Source organism: Condylostylus longicornis, unplaced genomic scaffold (genome assembly GCF_029603195.1).
Source record: "Condylostylus longicornis isolate FDR11 unplaced genomic scaffold, ASM2960319v2 ptg000179l, whole genome shotgun sequence".
Lineage (NCBI taxonomy): Eukaryota > Metazoa > Arthropoda > Insecta > Diptera > Dolichopodidae > Condylostylus > Condylostylus longicornis.
Window position 1 is genome coordinate 459,000 of NW_026578147.1, and position 19,760 is coordinate 478,759.

Here is a 19,760-nt window from a genome sequence, read left to right on the forward strand (position 1 = left end):
GTCCGATCCTGATTTATTCGGCGCCCCAACAGGTTTCAAAAAAGTGTGCCCCCCTTTTCGACCATTCCATCGCTTTTAATACTGTAAAGAAAATGTAATAAGTATTGTACATTGTGCATCATAAATCACTTTCTTGCAACCTTATCATGCTGAATGCAGGATTAATTATCGAATTAAAATCTGAGACTAAAGGTTCAGCTTTTTGTTTTATAAATTCAACAACAAGGTCATTTAATTAATTATCTTTTAAGTATTTATGATCAGATTTATTTCAATCATTTAAACTTGATTTTTTAGTTTTAACAACCAAAAATTTACTTTTCGGCGTAAGTGAAACTAAACTATAAACGGTTCTAAAAAATAATATTAATTTAACTTTTTCAAAACTTATTTGAATAAAAGTAAAAATATATTTACTTACATACATACATATATGTACATATACTTAAATTATTGTACATTGCAAAATCTTATATTTTGAATAGAAAACTCAATCCTTGTAAACTTTTATTCGTAATATTAAATTTATATTACAATTTTGCAATTTTATATTAAAATTTTTGATTTAAAAAATAAGTTTATGTATAAGTTTTAACATTTTTCATTATATTTTTTACCTACATGAGCTGATGATAAGCCGTCCGTCCGATCGCACGATAACTCAAAAACGAATAATGCAATCGACACCAACCTTTCACAAGTTGCTTCTTTTGTGCCAAGGACGAACCCTATTGTTATTGAACCAATTCGGACAACACGTTCGGGTAGCTGCCATACAACTCAAAGAGTTTATTTTAATTATTTCAAAAACTAATAAAGGTACAAATATAAAATTTTGTATACATGTGTCCAATTATATTCTACACATGCTCTTAAAATTTTAATGAGATAGCTGCACCGGTTCGGGTGGCTGCCATACAACTCCAAAAGCAAATTTTTTATATTCGCCAAAATAATAAAGTCAGATTCATGAAACGCGGCAGTCGTGTTTCCAATTGTAGGTCAAAGATATTTCTGAAGTTCTGGTGGAATTGCTTGACAGGTTCGAGTGGCTCCCATACAAGTCCAAAAGCTTATTTTAAATATTTGGAAAAATAATAAAATCAGATTCATGAAACTTGGCAGTTGTGTGTCCAATTATAGGTCAAAGATATTTCTGAAGTTTTGGTGGAATTGCTTGACAGGTTCGAGTAGCTCCCATACAAGTCCTAAAGCTTACTTTAAATATTTGAAAAAATAAAAAAATTAGATCCATGAAACTTGGCAGTTGTGTGTCCAATTATAGATCAGATATATTTGCGAAGTTTTAGTGAAATTGCTTGCCAGGTTCGGGTACCTGCCATACAACTCCAAAAGCTAATTTTAAATATTTGGAAAAATAATAAAGACAGATTCATGAAACTGGGCAGTTGTGTGTCCAATTATAGGTCAAAGATATTTCTGAAGTTTTGGTGGAATTGCTTGACAGGTTCGAGTGGCCCCATACAAGTCCAAAAGCTTATTTTAAATATTTGGAAATGTAATAAAGTTAGATTCATGAAACTTGGCAGTTGTGTGTCCAATTATACGTCAGATATATTAGCGAAGTTTTAGTGGAATTGCTTGGCAGGTTCGGGTACCTGCCATACAACTCCAAAAACTAATTTTAAATATTTGGAAAAATAATAAAGTCAGATTCATGAAACTTGGTAGTTGTGTGTTCAGTTATAGGTCAGACATATCCGTGAAGTTTCTATAGAATGGTTTCACAGGTTTGAGTAATTGCTATACAACAATGAAAGGTGCAGGGTATAATTCAATCGGTTCATACCGACTGAAACGTTTTTACTTGTTTTATTTTTATTTTTGTGTGAAATACGCAACGTCAATTCAACATAAAATTCTTAACTTGATTCTTAAACAAAATTTTTTTAATTTAATATTACCTAAGCAGATAGTAGATATTACGAATTTATATTTAATTCTGTATTTCATAACAGTTCAGTAGAAATTCATAATAATTATATAATTTTGAAATTCATTCAAAACTTTTTGTAATTAAACAAAAAAAATATAGGTATACACAATCGCAGTATCAAACTATGTATTTCATTATTAAAGTATTTCATTGAAATACTGGTCTAATTCTCTTTTTCTATTTTTTTTTCTGTTCGCATTCTACATTTTTGTTTTTTTTCATGCAATACTTTTTCTATATACTAATACAATAGTATATATAGAAAAAGTATTGCATTATAATAATGTGTTTTTCTGTTTGGTGAGCGGGTGCCATCTTAGAAAAATTAAAATTTTACACATTCGAAACTAATGCCATATATATCTATCAGGCCACCAAGCTCAATATTTATCGAAATTTTTAATTGGGAAAAATTGAATAAACAATTTTTAATGTTTTATATTTTCGAACTATACCGATTTAAATATTTTTTATATTTTTTTTTTGAAATTTTTGAATATTCTTTGTAACTCTCATTTCATTTCTTATAGTTTTAAAAGCCATCTACACTATAATATTAATTTTTTTGTTTTTTTTTTCAATTTATTTTTGAATTCTATTTCTTAATAAAAACTTTTTCTCTGTAATTCAGTACTCTTCCATTTGGAAGACAAGAAAAGTTATATGGGCTAAAAATTTCAATATTTTTTAAATTCATTTTTCAGATAGAATTTACCAAACTGTTTTTTTGAAATTATTTTAAATTTAATTTAATTTCCAAAGATTTATTTTAAATTTAAAAAAATAAGTAGAGCCAAAAATATCAATTTCCTTTACACAAGCGAATTCCGGCACCCCTTCCATTTAAACTCCATATAATTTTGGAATTTATTTCCCGCTGTGACGTTGGTGGCCTGCTAGATATATATGGCATTATATGAAGCAATTTATATATAATGTATGCGAACGTGTGTTAACAGGACGCAAGCTCAGCATAATAAAAATCTTGCTTTGTGATATAATTATATGTGTACAAGCGAGTGTTGATAGAGACCAATCTCTTCTAGAAGTATTTCTAGAAGGACTAGAGAGATGGGACAAAAGGCATTAAGTAGGGTTTTGTCTCTAGGGTCCCAGAAAAATCTAACATTGGAACTTTTTAGCCGCGAAATAGCTCTATTTTAAGATTTTGTGAAAATTTTTTTGTATACCAAAATCACGTTTTTCTTTTATACTTTTTATAATTAGAAACATAAACCAAGAAATAAAGGATATTTTATATTATTTGTAACATAAACCGAGATATAAACAATATCGAAAACATAATGATCTCACATATTTTGATTTCGAAAAATCGAAATAAGCTTAAATAAATGTCAGCTTTTATCAAAGACATAAGGCGTTTTGTGAGATCTGAATATTAATGCTTCATTTATTATTGTTTTGAGTATTTTGTTTCGTCAACAAGCTTTAAAAAAATATACATACACGTATGTACTTAAAATTTCATTTTCATTTATGTATGTATGATTATTTCATACTTTAAATTATATATTTCAAACTTTAAATTTCATTTTTATTGTTCGAGCGAAAAATTTTAAAATGCTATATCCTAATCCATACATATTTGAATAAAAATATTATTTTGTTTATGCCTTTTGTTTATATCTTTTCTTTTGTAAATCTTTCTGTGGTATTGAAATTTGGGGCAAACGAATATATTAGGAGGGCCAGTGTGTTTGATAAAAGCCTTTGAAATTGCTTGGCTTCTTCTAGTAATTGCATAACAATCAAAAGTTATTTGGCTATAGCTCAGAAACTGCAAGAGCTGTGGCATTGAAATTTCACACAACCAAATATATATGTAGGGCCAATGTGTTTGATAAATCTCAAGGAAATTGCTTGGCACCTTCTGGTAGCTGCCATACATTTTTAAAAGTTGTTGGGCTATACCTCAGAAACTATAAAAAGCTCTGATATTGAAATTTCACACAAGCGATATTTCACTTCAATAGTAGTTTGGTCATATCTTAGAAAATATTGAAAACACAGTACTGAAATTTTGCATAAATTAATAAGGTGATAAGACAATTTAAAGTCATAGTCTGTTCCATAGTCAGCTATGGTATATTTACTCGCACATAGGATTACAAATTCGTACGGGTTCCACAGAATTGACACGGACAACTCTATTTTTTCTCGTTTGGACAAAATTTAATAACAAAGCGTTATTTTATTGCGTTAAACTTTTACAAATAAGAACAAGGAAGATATATGTAGACCAATACTTAGTGTTTTGTGTAACTGATTTTTTTTTCATGAACATTTTTTATATTATTAAGAATAAAATATTATGTTTGTATATACACAGGTACAGTTTTATCAACTTAATTTCGACAATTTGTGATTTATTTTGCATATCGAAAATCTTTTGAATATCAAAATCAATTTTTAAACGGTTTAAAATAATCCGAAAGGATAAAGAAACACTTCTTTACTTTTTTTGGCATAAACCTTTACACCGACCGCATTGCTCACAATAAGGGTGGTTATGTGATGGCAACAAATTTTGCATATTGAGTTTTTAGTGTTAACGCACTTCTCCATGGTAGAGACGTGCAAATAAACTATGTTTAGCAACCTGTCTGTGTGTGCACGCGTATGTCTCAAGTTCGGCTGAACCGATTTTGATGAAATTTTATATGTAAGTTTATTTCGACCATAGCACGGCTTGATGAGCTTTTCATCAAGTCTGGCATATATCAGGTCTCGGAAACTGAACCTTTTTGCTGGCGGATTTTACATTTTTGCTCATATAAAGAGAAATAATCAACTAATTCCCTGGAAATTCGGGATGTTAAAACAATTAACTTACAAGATTTTTGGTAAGGCCAGGGCTCAGAAACCCAGCTGGGGAGCCGATTTTACATTTTCTACCATATCTACGGAACGGATTAATGCAATTTCTTGAAATTGGATACTTGGGTTCTAGTTCTTACCAAAACCAACTGGTAAACTTTGCAGGGAATTTGGGTATCACTTTCATTATACTAGACTACTATTCTTACTATCAGCACGAAAAAGCTAAAATGCATAGGTGGCGATTAATTACAAACAATATTTTTGTGTGCACATGAATCTAATATGCGCATATTTTTTATAATAGAGATAAAATATGTGCATATAAAAAATATTTTTTGCTAATGTAAAAAATAATTTTTGCTCTCTATTTGATTTAAAATATTTTTATGTTAATTTATCCAATTTATAACACCGAAAACACGGATTTTATCTTAAATGTATTTTATTATTTTATTCACATCATATTTTAGATTTAAAAAAAATATTTTACTATAATTTTAGGAAAAGTTGATGAAAAAGCTACTCAATTACATGCAATTGCTTCGTTGAAAGTACTACTAGATGCAACAAAACCACAAAGAGGTGAAGCGACCACTTCTGCAGCAAATCATGTTAAGGTTAGCTTGAAAGAAACAACACTAGCGAATGAACGTCCGAATGGGAAAATCACTACTATAGCCGAGCCGGTAAGAATTTTTTATTGTTATTGTTTATCGTAATTTTTGATAATTATGTATTTTATATATATCATTTACAGATTATGTTACATGATCATCTATTATTTAGTTTTTTTGATAACAATGAACGTTGTGATTTTTAAATAATTTTTATTTTGATTATTTCTTAAATTAATTCTCCTTTGATTTTACGATTAATTTACAGAAATCATTATTTCTTATTATACCGTAATAAGAATTATGAAAAGTTTGGGTCTTTTGATAAGCTGAAGAAAACTTACAAAAATTAGTTATTATATTATTATCTTAAAGCTCTAAAAAGATTTGGTTTTTGATACAAGCCCTCAATCACATAACTATAATAATTCAACACATAAAAAACTTATTGCCCTTATCCCAGATACGGTTGAAGGTGTAGCAAAGATAGTCACAAAAGTCAAAGGGCTCACATAAATTTTCGTGACAAAAAATCTGAAAATTTTTAAACTATATTTACTAGAACTTAAAATATACATATCATTATCTCTAAATTTTCTAACTTAATTTTTTAGGACTTAAAAATCATGCTTCACGAAAGCGATGTGAGATGTTATAATATCACTTCAAGTTAACTTTGCTATTTTGTAAGACATATACCTAATAATAATATTTGTTATGTTTGCAAATTGCTTTGAAATGTTGTGGGAAGTTGCAAGAGATTCAAAAAATCGCTAACTATTTAGAGTTAAACTTTACTATACTTTAAATAATATTTGTTATTTTTGCATAAAAAATGTTATGGTAGCATTTGCTTTGATATGAACCGCTACTGTAGTGATATCGCTACTTTGATATGTACTGTAGTTTACAAAGTGATGTAGACAATAGCTATCGTGTCAAAGAAAAATTTTACAGAACAACAAAACATTATTAATATCAACTATACGAAGTACATAAAAATGTCTGTAATTTAACACAAATATTTTAAAAAAAATTCTTAGCTTAGTTTCCTTTTCATTAGGTATGTATTATGGTTAATGACAAGAAATGGTGTAAAACAGAAAACTAAAATATTGTTAAATATTTATACTGAGCAAGGAGATTTTTGAAAATTCAGGTGACTTACTACGTAGTGCTATTTTCTCTCAACGATTTTCGCATCTAAAATTGTGACACTGTAAATCGAAATTTACGAAAATTTTCCTACGCAAAAGTATCAAAAATGGTGTTACAGAATGCTACTTTAGTTTACTTTTCGGTACTTTTCATTCACTTTCTATTTTGTTTATGAATTTTACTTCGAAATTATCACAGATATTCTGGTAGTCGCATCGCATGCAAATATCGCATGAAGTGGTAATACTATGTCTATGTAATATTCTAGTAGTCGTAGATGTAGTATTTAAAAGTAAAGACCAAACTTGACTTTATGGCAGATGTCAAAATAATCACTTGCGTAAATTATCAAATTCTGTAAAACTTTTCAAACGACGAAGTAGTAATTTTTTATCAAATCAATATTTGCACTCGATGAACCGTTACGTCAAGGTTTTCCCATTTTGAATAAAATGGAAAAATCGGCAAAGTTAGTAATTGCAAAAACTATTTAATTAATAATATTATAAAAATTTTACTCTACTAAGTAAAATGCAAGGGACTAAATGTAGTTGCAAGGGATTCAAAAAATTGCTATTACGACTACCAAGCTCAGAGAGTAACTCAAAAATAAATGGTTTATTTTTAATGGCAATTAACATTTATTTTAGTCTATTAAATTTGGAAAAAAATTTTTAAATGTAGTGCATTTAATTAGATTTTTTTTTAACAATAATTAAAGTTACCGTTCAAAATAAAATGCTAAACCATCTCTATTCACGATAATGGAGAAGCGCTATTCGCTTCTTTCCAGCTTCATTTTGATGAGACCTAATTTTTTTTCTATACAACCTTCAGTTATAACAAGTAAAATTTAACAAGTTCATATTGCAGTTATAGCAAGCTTAAATTTGTCGCGATGAGATCTTGTTACATTGCTAAACTATTTGCGAATCGGAAATCAACTCGATAATTTGCGTAGTACATTTTGTACTATGTTAAACTATCAAACTAGGTAATTTGCGTAGGGTTCCAGTTCTAACTTTGATCTTAATATAAAGAATATTCGATAAATTACAAAATTTTCAAATGTAGCATGTTCGATAAATCTTTATGTTCGAAAAAACTCACATAGGAAAATGTAAAATATTAAAAGTTTGAAAATGTATACGTTTCATAATTGACTTGAACCAATATTAGTGGATGATTTGGTTGAAAAATTGATGTAAGTTCACATCTAATTTTAATGATAAAATTTTAACAAACTTTTCGCATTTTATATTTTGATATAGATCGATACCTTTCAAAACTTGAACCCAAATGAGAAAAAAAAAATCTTTGAAGTTACGGACAGAATTAGGGATCGAAGAACGCAGTTTATGATCTCGAAAACAACGTTAGATTTATATACTCATTTTGGATCTTTATAAATATGAAATAAAATTTTTGAATATTAAAAAATATTTCAAAATAATAGAAAATTTTTCTAAAAATCAATTTTTTTCAGGAACTACTTTCCAGCTTTAATGACCATATTTCAAAGTAAAAGTACTAGGCATGCCTAAATAAAATCCAGCTATACTAGCTAACCACATCTAACACTTTGCACTCGAATTCTAGTTGCAAGAGGTGTAAATTCTAGTTGAATACCACGCTAGATTCTAATTATGCCACAATATTTCAAGTAATTAAAATCGATAAATTTCTAGTACTCAAGTCTAGTTTTTTCTAGTATGATGAACTATGTTTTTCAAATTGTTTTTAAATATTCGGTCACGCTTAATTAAACAAATAATAAACTCAAGAAATTTTGCTTTAGAAACACTTTACGTATTTAAATATTCTAAAAGTACTCAATCTTAGTACATAGTACATAAAACCTTATTTTTTCTGATTTGCGATGACTGAAAAGTCATGTTCTGTTCGATGAATAATTTGTTAAAAATTTAAACACACATTAATTTGACAGTTTTGAATTTTTAAGGTGGCTGAAATGGAAGAAGAGGAGCCAGAGCCGTTAGATGTTTCGTGGCCTGATACCGGCAGGAAGCAAATAACCTATCTTCTGGTGGCACCCATAGTATTTCCATTATGGTTAACATTACCTGACACGAGGACTCCAAAAGGAAAGAAATTCTTTCCAGTGACGTTTATAGGCTCTATTTTGTGGATTGCTGCGTATTCTTACTTAATGGTTTGGTGGGCAAACGTCGTAGGGGATACCGCTAAAATACCACCAGAGGTTTGCAGTAAAATACTTGTAACTTTTAAACAATTTAACACTTACTTTTAAGGTTATGGGATTAACATTCTTAGCAGCTGGAACTTCCATACCAGATCTCATAACTTCTGTCATCGTTGCTAGAAAAGGATTTGGGGATATGGCAGTTTCAAGCTCTGTTGGAAGTAATATATTTGATGTCACAGTAGGGTAAGATTCTATACACGAAAATAAAAAAAAACTGATTTAACTGTTCGTTACTTCTTTAATATATACTTTTTTAAATTTTACTTTAGAATTTAAATGAAGTGAAAGGGTGTACTTTAGTGAAAGGGTGTTGCATGGGTGTCTAACCGACATCCGCAGCACTAGACTGGTAAAAATGAGAATTTTCGAGAATTCAATTAACTTAGATTTTAAAATAATACATTTTCCATAAATCAAAACTACAAAATCTTCGAATGTATTATGTTCGATTCACTAAAAAAGAAGCACGTTCGACAATCGTAGTGTGCTTAAAGTACTAAACTATGTTTTAAGATTTTTTTAAATGTTGACAAAAAACTTTAAATTTGAAAAAAATTTAACAGAAAAATGTAAGATATTAAAAATTTGAAAGTTAGTTTCTGTAATGTGCAAAATTTTTAAGATTAAATTTAGAATTTTAAGTGCATGCAACTGAAATTCTAAATTCTTCTGCAATTGAAGTATAAAAGTATATAAAGTAAGTTCCTTTAAAAATATCAAAGGCTACTATTATAGTTTCTAAATAGGGTGCCGAAACAAAAGTTTTTAAATATACATTACAACCAATTAGCTTAGGTTAAACGCTCACTAAATTGCATTCCCTATACATTTGTAGCCTTATTCTAATTCAGTTATATTCTGAGTTATCGGGATTTCCCCTTCTCTCATTTTTACCCTCTTTCTCCTTGTTACTCTGGTTATACTAACGAGGTAGCAAAGCAAAATTTAGTTAAAATAAAACTAAATAATATTTTCAATAAATATGCTTGTATCATTGCAGCTTTTTACCTTAAAGGCTGTAAGACTTTTTCCTTGTGACCAAGAAAAATTTAGTTGTTAAAAAATAATATTTTCATTAAAATGTGCTTTTATGCTTGAAGCTTTCAACCTTAAAGGTTGTAAAACTTTTGTACACAGACAGAAGGACGAACTCAAACTGACAGAATTAAAGCAATTTTCAAATTTTTGGAAATGTACTGAAAATAACATGGTTCACATAACTTTACAAGTGATGGAAGTATGACGCTCATTTCAAACTGAAGCTGAAAAAAAAATAATCTTACGGGTATCTTCGAAATGGCATCTATGACACATCAGACACATTAAATAATCTTCTGAAATATCAACAAAAAAATTTGGCGTTGTGTTATGTTCAGAATTTATTTGACGTCTTAGACGTTGTTAACGCTTAAATACTTGTGTAATTGTGTATGCAAAATTTTTTCGATGCATACATACATATCTGTTAAGTTGCAAGTAGGAAATTTCAAATCAGTTAAATTAAAACAAAAAATTTTCTTATTAAAGTAAGCAATGGAGTTAAATAATAAAATGCATTGAAATTTTTAAGTTTTCAAATGCAAAATAATACAATATTTTAAAAGGATTCTTTGTATCAAAAATTGAATTGAAATTTCATTTATTTTTCATTTTGACCCTGTTTAAATGAAACGGAAAAACTGTACCTCAATGATTTCAATATTTTACTTTACAGAAGACGATGCACTATTTAAAATTTATTAACAAAAATTATAAAGTGCGATAAACCCTCAAAAATACGAATTTTTTCCTTTGTTTTGCTAGAAAATTTTTGTTCTTAAAAGTTAAGCTGTTTTCAACATTGATACAAAATATTTCGTACAAATTAAAACTGTGAAATCTGCACGTCTAAAATTCTAAAATATTGTTAAAAGTTTGTTTATATACTATAAAATTATTTCAAGTATAAAAAAAATAGCATAGAAATAATAATTTGTTGTTATTGGTTACATTTATGTACAAACATATAACTGGTATAATTTAACCAATAAATCTGCAAAAGAAAAATTTTTAGTTATACAAGATCTATAATTAAAGTGCATAATTATGCCAAAAGATATTTTTAAGATTTTAGTTAGAAGTTTCAGTTAAGAAAATGAAACGGAGCAATTCAGTGCCTTTATTCTCTTATTATATTCGAAAATAAAAGATAAAAATATTAAGCAAACAAAAAGTCTTCCATAATTTTTTTAACTAAAAAATGATTTCAATAGAAAATAAATTGAGGAAAAACATACGAATTATGTCGAAGTTGACTCAACTGAACCAGTTCGGAAGTATTTTTTAATACCAGGGCAGTTTTTTTCAAATTAAAATTTTTTTATATTTGAAAGACAAAAGAGGTCGGATGCGTTAAAATTTCTAATTTTTTACGTGTTTGAGCGAATTTATTACATAAACTCGTATACCAATTGTTTTTAATTTGAACTTTATTTTATTTAAATAATAGATCAAAATCAATAGACTTAAAAGATTAGTCATTGAAGAAGTTATTCTTCTACCATACAATACTTGAACTTTAGAAAAACAAAATGGCCCCTAAAATTTACCGTCATCTAAAATCCGTTTTTTTAGCACTTTTCCAAAAAATTTTTGAAAAAAAGTGCTTATTAGTTTCACTCTGTCCGTCCGTCCGTCCGTCCGTCTTTCCGTGTGTCTGTTTACAAAACTTCTACACCCTTGAAGATAGAAAGCTGAAATTTTGTATGTACATAGATCTTTACTAGAAACTTATTTCCGTAGAACAAAATTTTTACCTATCTCACCCCCTTTAGAAGTTATACCTCCCCAAAACCTTAAAAATGGCCTTTTTTAACTATTTGCTGCAATGAAACCATAAGCTTTTTTGAAATTTTGCAAACGCATAAAGGCAGCGGCTTGCTTCCCCTAGCGCGATATACTATATTTAAACTTTAGAAAAACAAAATGCCAGTTCAAATTTACCGTTATTTAAAGTCTTTTTTTTTCCAAATTTTTGATTTCGTTTTTCTTCTAGACCCCAGCCTGTAGAAGCTCGAAATTTTGGGGGCTTATAGACATTAACAAATAGTTCATTTCGTTAGAAGAAAATTTTTTTCCATCCCCACCCCCTCTCAAGCTATCGCCTCTAGAAATTTGTAAAATTTGAATTTTTGGTGCCTTATATTTCCAAAACCGCAAACGCTTTCAAATTTCTATAAACATAAAAAGTTAGCGGTAAATTCCGTGACATTAAAAAATATAATTATTTTTCTTAACTCACACAATTAACCCTTAAAATCGATCATTATGTTAACTCCTCTTTATATTAATTTTTGCTTTATTTCAAAGACTGCATGAATGCATCATCCTTAATATATGCAATCCTAGAAATAGTTAAATATGAATGAAAATAATTTTAATAGCGTGATAAGTATGCATAGACTGTATTTAAAAGCAGAATTTTCACTTGTTGAAGGGAAAAGTGCTACAATACAAACCATTGGTTTGACCCAACTTTATTTATTTTTCAAATTTTTGATATTATTTTTCTTCTAAACCTCACGTTGTTGGGATCTGAAAATGTAGCACCTTTTAGATACTAATAAACAGTTAATTTCGTTAAAAAAATTTTTCCACCTCCTCCTCCTCTCAAGTTATCATCCCTAGAAATTTGTAAAATTTCAACTTTTGGCACTTTATATTTCCAAACCTGCAAATTTTCCGAAATTTCTATTAATACAGAAAGCTAACAGAAAATTCCATGCCACTAAAAAATATAATGATTTTTCTTAACTCACACAATTAATCCTTAAATTCTAGCATTATGTTGATGTCTCTTTAATTTTTTTTTTGTTTTATTTCAAATATTACGTACATTGCGCATTCTAAATGTATGCAATCTTTGAAATACATTCGTACATACATATATAAATGAAAATAATTTAAAAAAAGTAATATGCATTGATTGCTTTTAAAAGCAGTAGTGAAAATTCTGCTTTTAAAAGCATTTGAAGGGAAAGTTTTCACTTGTTGAAGGGAAAGTACTATATTACAAACAATTGGCTTCACCCAAGTTTATTTAATTTTTAACTAATTCATGTGTTTGTGTATTTTTTGCTGCCACAAAATTTAAATTATGTGGAATAATAACTACTATAATAATTGATTTAGACAGACTTTAATTCGCATAACATTTATACATAACGTCAATTCTGTTTATTTTAATGACTAGTTTGATACAACAAAATTATGTGTTATTTCATTTGTTTTGTTTTAGATTACCAGTTCCATGGCTTTTGTATGGTATAATATATCAAGCACCAGTCGAAGTTAACTCTCATGGCATGGTTTGCTCTATCACTATCTTGTTTATGATGTTACTATTTGTAGTTATGTCAATAGCATGTTTCCGTTGGAAAATGAATAAAGGATTAGGTTTAACAATGTTTTTGTTATATTTTGTCTTTGTTGCTGTATCATTAATGTTCGAATATAATATAATAGTGTGTCCAGTATAAATCATTATTATAATTATAAAAATGTTAAAATTTTATTCTGAGTTAGAAAAAATAATAAATAATACTATGTTAAGAATTTCGAAATGTAATATGAAAATTGAAAATAATATGTACATGATTATATAAAATATTTAGAATAAAAATTTCAATTTAAAATGCAAAAAATATAGAAAAATTACTTCAAATTTCAAATCAAAGTTGTTTGTGAACTAAACATGTCAAAGTCTTTCCGAGGTAACTAAAATAAAATAATGTTTTTGTTAGTTTAAAAATCCTATCAAGATAGCATATACACATACCTAAGAACATGCATATGTATGTATATTTGGATTGATCATAACATAGTGTTTTACGGAAATTAATTATGTTTTAAACAAATTTTAAGCAAATATTTGTTAAATATTTTTTAAAATTATTTTTGTTTTGCATTTTTTTTATATAAATTAAAAAATAAATCAAATTACTTTGATTTATTCATAAAGAACACCTCTATTCTATATACACTCAAAGAAAGAAGAAAGTAAATGTATAGATTCAAGTGCATTGGCAATACGTTAAATGTGGTGTGTATTAAGCATACATACCTACATACACATACGTAATGTACCTACAAATTGCGGTAAAACTATGTTATTATATAATTCTGCAAGTAATTCACGAGTTCTAATTTGTTCAAGTAAAATTTTTTAAGATTAAGGGTAATTCAGACGTGAGGAATTTTATAATAAACATATATGTAAGTATGTATGTATGTGGGTATTATCGTAAAATGTAGAATATACATAATCATTATTAATGAAATATATGTACGTGTATATATATAAGAACATATGTAATATATACATATGCAATTGTTTTAAATTGTGCTTCTTTTATGTTTTAAAATAATGTACAGAATTTACAGATTTGCTATTTTTACTAATAGAAAATATTAATCAATGCAAAATTCATAAATATTTCTAACAGGGTGCTTGAGATTTTTACCAAAGAATAAAAAACCACTTGGAAAAAGCTTTTGAAATTGAAAGAAATCGCGTGGGCTCTTTGTAGGAACGTACAAAATAAACCTTTATGGTCATTTAACTTTAAGTAAAACATACATACATACATATGTATATTCAATTGTATTATATTATTTTATACGCAAAATGACTCAAACGAAGGAAGTCATATTAAAATGTTACGGAAACAAAATATGAATAAGTCCATAGTTTATTTTAATATATAAAATATACAAAATGTCTACGCTAATATTTATAATATGTCTGTGTGAAATATTTACCGGCTTTGAAATGTTTAGATTACAAAATCTAAAAAACATCCGCAAATGTACATACATATTATATCTGTATAAATAATTTTGTAATTAATATATATGAATGTATGTATGTATATATATCAGTACTTCTATACAAGCATGTAATATAGATATAAAATATGTACTTATCAAATCTGTTAACATACATATGTATGTTTATGTATATGATAATATGTTATGTAATTTTTAGAAATTGCACAGTTCAAAGTTATAATAGAAATTTACGTAAGCAATTATAGGAACTATAAATGTTATAAAAATTTAGAAATTTTCGATAAGAAGCAATAACGAAAAATAAACAAAAAAATGTCACATTTCATTAATAGTAATGTAATTAATAGTATATATTCGAAACAATTATAAGAATATAAGCATATATGTACATATATTTATAAAAAAGTAGGTATATGAATTCAGATCAAAGTACATATGTATGTATATGTTGTTATTTTGAAAAATAAAGCCAATGTATGTACTTATACAAAGAAAAAGAACCTTTAATTGTATGTGAATTATTATATAAATTATATTAATATATATTTTAAATTCTCATAGATATATACTTGCTTATAAAGATATAACTATACATATATATACATGCAAAAAGGTATATGATTTTATTATTAATAGTCGTTTATAAACGACGGCTTTTGCTTGGCTGACGTTTGAAATGTATGTTGATGCAAAAGTCGTCGCATAAATTTAGGTAATATGCATTATACAAAAAGCATTTGTTAATTAGCATTATAAAAATTTATATATACATGCATATGCATATATGTACATACATTCATATAAACTTCAATGTAAGTTTCGTACATAAAATATAAATATATATATACATATGTAAAACAGATTAAATTGTATAAAAATCGTATTTCGCTTTACATTTAAAATATGTTAGGCTATAAATTATATTTAAAATATTTATCACTATCAACATGAGAAGCAAATTATTATAATTAAAAGTAATCTTTAAAAAAAAATCTGGACATTTCTTAATGGAAATTTAAAAAACTATAGTTATACATACATATATAAAAATCATTTTTGGTTTCACTACTAGTCGCAGTCTACGGCTAAAAAAATTTTATATAGGATATTAATTGATCGTTCGCATCAACGAGTATTAGATTTTATTAGAAATTTAAATTGAGAACAAATAAAATATCTTCATTTTGGTAATTATAACGTTTCAATCCTATAGCACTTTACTCTTGTTTGTAGTTAAGCATTTTTTATTACAAACATTTTTCATATATAAATTTCAAAGATATTTGGTTAATAAGCAAATAAAATGTTCCCGTTATTATATTTTCTTAACAAAAAAAAAAACAAAAAAAAAAATGAACAACCTAGAAAGTTAATTGAAAATATCAAGGAAAATATTAAAGTGGCAAAATTTTGATTTTTTTATATCGAATGTATTATTTTAATGTTGTAAATTATAATATTTTGGAAATCCTAAACTCACTTTTAATATACATATATATATAAAAATTGTAAATTTATATCCTATTAATACAAAGTATAATAAACCATAAAATTTAACAATATAATTTTAGTTTTAATCAAATATATTAATAATGAAATTTAAACCCACAATTTTATAAGGTCTTAAGGTAATTATGATTGCTAAAGCGAATAAATAGTCTAAGCATAAGGAAAAAAAAAATTCGCCAGGCAAAAGTCGCTGCTATTGCGAGTCCAAAAAATCTGATGTGGTCAGCACATAACCGACCGGAATGTGTTGTCTAGTTAGGGGTAAATGTTACAGAATATTATAAAAATGTCTGTTAAATACTTATTTCCAATTTTGAGACTTTATAGTTAACATACCTAGAAAAATGTAAATTTGGCTCCTAGTATAATTTCGCTTTGTTTTACCCGAATTCCCTGAAATGCCCACCAGTTACTTTCGGTAACAACCAGAACTCAAATATCAAATTTCAAGAAATTCCATCAATTCGTTCCGTAGATATGGTGCAAAATGTAAAATCGGACAAGAAATTTATATGTTAATTGTTTTAGTACGAAGAATTTATATATTAAATTTCAATGAAATCGGTTGATTATTTCTCTTTATATACGCAAAAATGTATATTTGGCCCGTAGTAAGTGTCTAGTTGCTGACACCTGATTTCTTCCAAAAGTTAGGAAGTTTTGCGGACGGTCGAGTTGAGCTTATATATAAAATTTCAAGCAAATCGGTTGAATATTTTCTTTAAAACGGTCAAAAATGTAAAACGGGCCCGCTAAAAAGTGCAGTTCGCGAGGCCTGATATATCCCAAAAGTTGAACAATCCGTGCCATGGTCGAAATAAACTTACATATAAAATTTCATCAAAATCTGTTCAGCCGAACTAGAGATACACGCGTGCACACACAGACCGACAGACCGACAGGCCGACAGACTGACAGATCGACAGACCGACAGGTTGCTAAAAATAGTTTACTTACATTTCTCTACTATGAAGAAGTGCATTCCCACTGAAAACTCGATATGCAAAATTTGTTGCCATCACATAACCTACCTATTGTATACACAATACGGTCGGTACAAAGAAAACCCTACACTTTGTGAAGGGTATATTAACTTTGGTATGGAGTTTGTAACTACTTGAAGGAGTCATCTGCGGTTTGGACATATATATATTCTTGTTTAGCGTAAAATTCTACATTAATTTAGACTTGTCCGTCCGTCCGTCCGATCGCACGATAACTTAAAAACGAATAAAGAACGAGTTGTTTCTTTTGTGCCAAGGACGAACGCTATTGTAATTCAGAGAACGGGTTCGGGTAGCTGCAACTCAAAGAGTTTATTTTAAATATTTTAAAAACTAACACAGAAGTAAATATAAAATTTTTGCATACGTGTGTCAAAGTATATTCTACACATGCTCTAAAAATTTTGATCGGACAGCTGCACCAGTTCGGGTGACCGCCATACAACTCCAAAAGAAATTTTAAATATTTGGAAAAATAAGAAAGTTATACTCATGAAACTTGGCAGTCGTGTGTCCAATTATAGGTCAGACATATCCGTGAAGTTTCTATGGAATGGTTTCACAAGTTCGATTAATTGCTATACAACAACGAAAGGTGCAGGATATAATTCAATCGGTTTATACTGATTGGAACGTTTTTAATTGCTGTGCGAGACTCCAGAATACGCAATTTACTAATGTATTCACACGGTGTATTGGAAATTGATCATCGTACTTTTTGTTAAGAAATGTATTTTATAAGAAATGTATTTTTATAATTTGGGATGTTTGAGAAATAAAATGATCAAATACAAAATATATACATAATTTACTTAATTTCATTTAAATAATAAATAAAGTAAAATTAAATTTCAGGTTCTTACAAACTAGAATAATAAAATATAGGTAACAAAACATTTTAAGTAAAGCAAAAATAGTAAATACATAAAACAATTGTGTTAAAAAAAAGTTTTTAAATTCCCTTTTTTTTGCAACTACATAACATATTTACATAAAAAACTTTAGTATTATTTTTTCACTTTGGTTTTATACTAAATATTTCGAACAAAAGAAAAAATTTAATTAATGTAAATTATAAATCTTTATTTTACTTACTAACACAGACATATTTAATTACTTAAATCAAAAAAGCTTGCAAGCATTTGATTTTTTCTAAAGTTCAAAAATAAAATATGTATTCCGAAATTACATAAAACACATAATCAAGTGGTATGTTGAAAAAAAGCCCTGGCGTGTAAAAATGTCGCGAAAATTTGTTAAAATTCCTATATTCGGAAGCCGTTAAGATTTGATAATTAGTTCCAAACAAAAATTTTAGCCATTTTTAATTCCCAGTCGCCGGAAAAATGCGGCCCATGGGCAGCATGTGGCCTACTTAACTTCAAAATGTGACCCATCATGTTGCTTGCAAGAGAAAAATATATTCGATTGCGACTATTAAAATTTTTCAAAAAACTTTTGTTAACTCAATCATAGATAATATCACTGAACGAAAAACTTACGTAAAATCACCTAAGAATCGAGTATAACACACCTAAGAAATTTATAGACTAGCCAACTTAGATCTTTGCTAATATAGCTAAGAAAACTTAGGTAAAAAAAAATTTTAAAATTTAACCAAGTTATATGTTACTTTAACTTAGCTTCTTCGTTAAAGTAGAAAATCAAACTTTGTTATATCATCTAAGCGAATTACCTAAGTGGCTACAAAAATTTTACCTAAGATTTTTAACTTAAACTTAGGTAATACTTGCTGACGTCATAAAATGGCTGACGTATGCACCGAAATTCTTAGGTAGTTTAACTTTGTCTAAGGTAAAACCTAAACTAAGTCTAAGTTAATTTTTCCTAAAAACTTTGGTAAAAATCAACATTAAACTTTGGCAATATACCTAAGAAACATCGGTAATTTATTAACCATTTTCTTAGGTGAATCACCTAAATTTCTTTGGTACTACCTATTGGTCACCTTTCTTGGTATTACCTATTTTCTTAGGTAACTTAACTAAAATGCTTTGGTAAAAAATACCTTTTTTCTTCGGTAATTTGATTAAAAAACTTGAAAAGTAACTATTTTCTTAGGCAACTAAACTAAGAATCTTTGGTAAAATATTACCTTTTTTCTTAGGTAATATTGAAGATTTAAGTTGAAAAGTAATGAATTATTTCACTATAAAACAAAAATTAAAAATCACAAATATTTGTGATCAATTATCGCACATGTATTCTATAACTTTTTACAAAAATGTTTCCCATTAATCCGATTAGTTAGCAATATCAGTATTATTCACTTTCACACAGGGAAATTGAGGCAATTTTAAATTTAAAAATTTAAAACCAATTATTTAAAATTAAATTTAAAACCTAATATTTTGTTTATTAAATTTATAAAATAAAATTTTTATTTTATTATTTCTTGATTATAGTTAGACAAGTTTTTTTAGCATATATCAACTCATAGATTAACATTGATACAAAACTATTTTTTAAATAAAAAAAAAGTTAACTCACTTCTAATTCACACGCATATAATAATTCACACGAGCATATAATTTATTTTCTTTCTTAAATTATCGGGTGATTAGATTTGCTGATACTTAAATTAGAAATATTGAAATGAT

General features: G+C 27.5%; 1 protein-coding gene across 4 annotated transcripts in view; it reads left to right on the forward strand.

Moving 5' to 3' along the window:
- The window catches only part of LOC129616314 (sodium/potassium/calcium exchanger Nckx30C), a 74,588-nt gene extending 58,403 nt beyond the window's left edge, over positions 1-16,185 (forward strand). For all 4 annotated transcript variants that reach the window (XM_055531920.1, XM_055531924.1, XM_055531923.1 and 1 more), the window contains 4 exons: positions 5,300-5,484; positions 8,534-8,791; positions 8,844-8,980; positions 13,074-16,185. In XM_055531920.1, coding sequence (XP_055387895.1) covers positions 5,300-5,484; positions 8,534-8,791; positions 8,844-8,980; positions 13,074-13,314 — 821 coding nt within the window. In that variant the 3' untranslated portion in view covers positions 13,315-16,185. The remainder of the gene's footprint in view (positions 1-5,299; positions 5,485-8,533; positions 8,792-8,843; positions 8,981-13,073) is intronic.
- Positions 16,186-19,760: the final 3,575 nt, after the last annotated feature.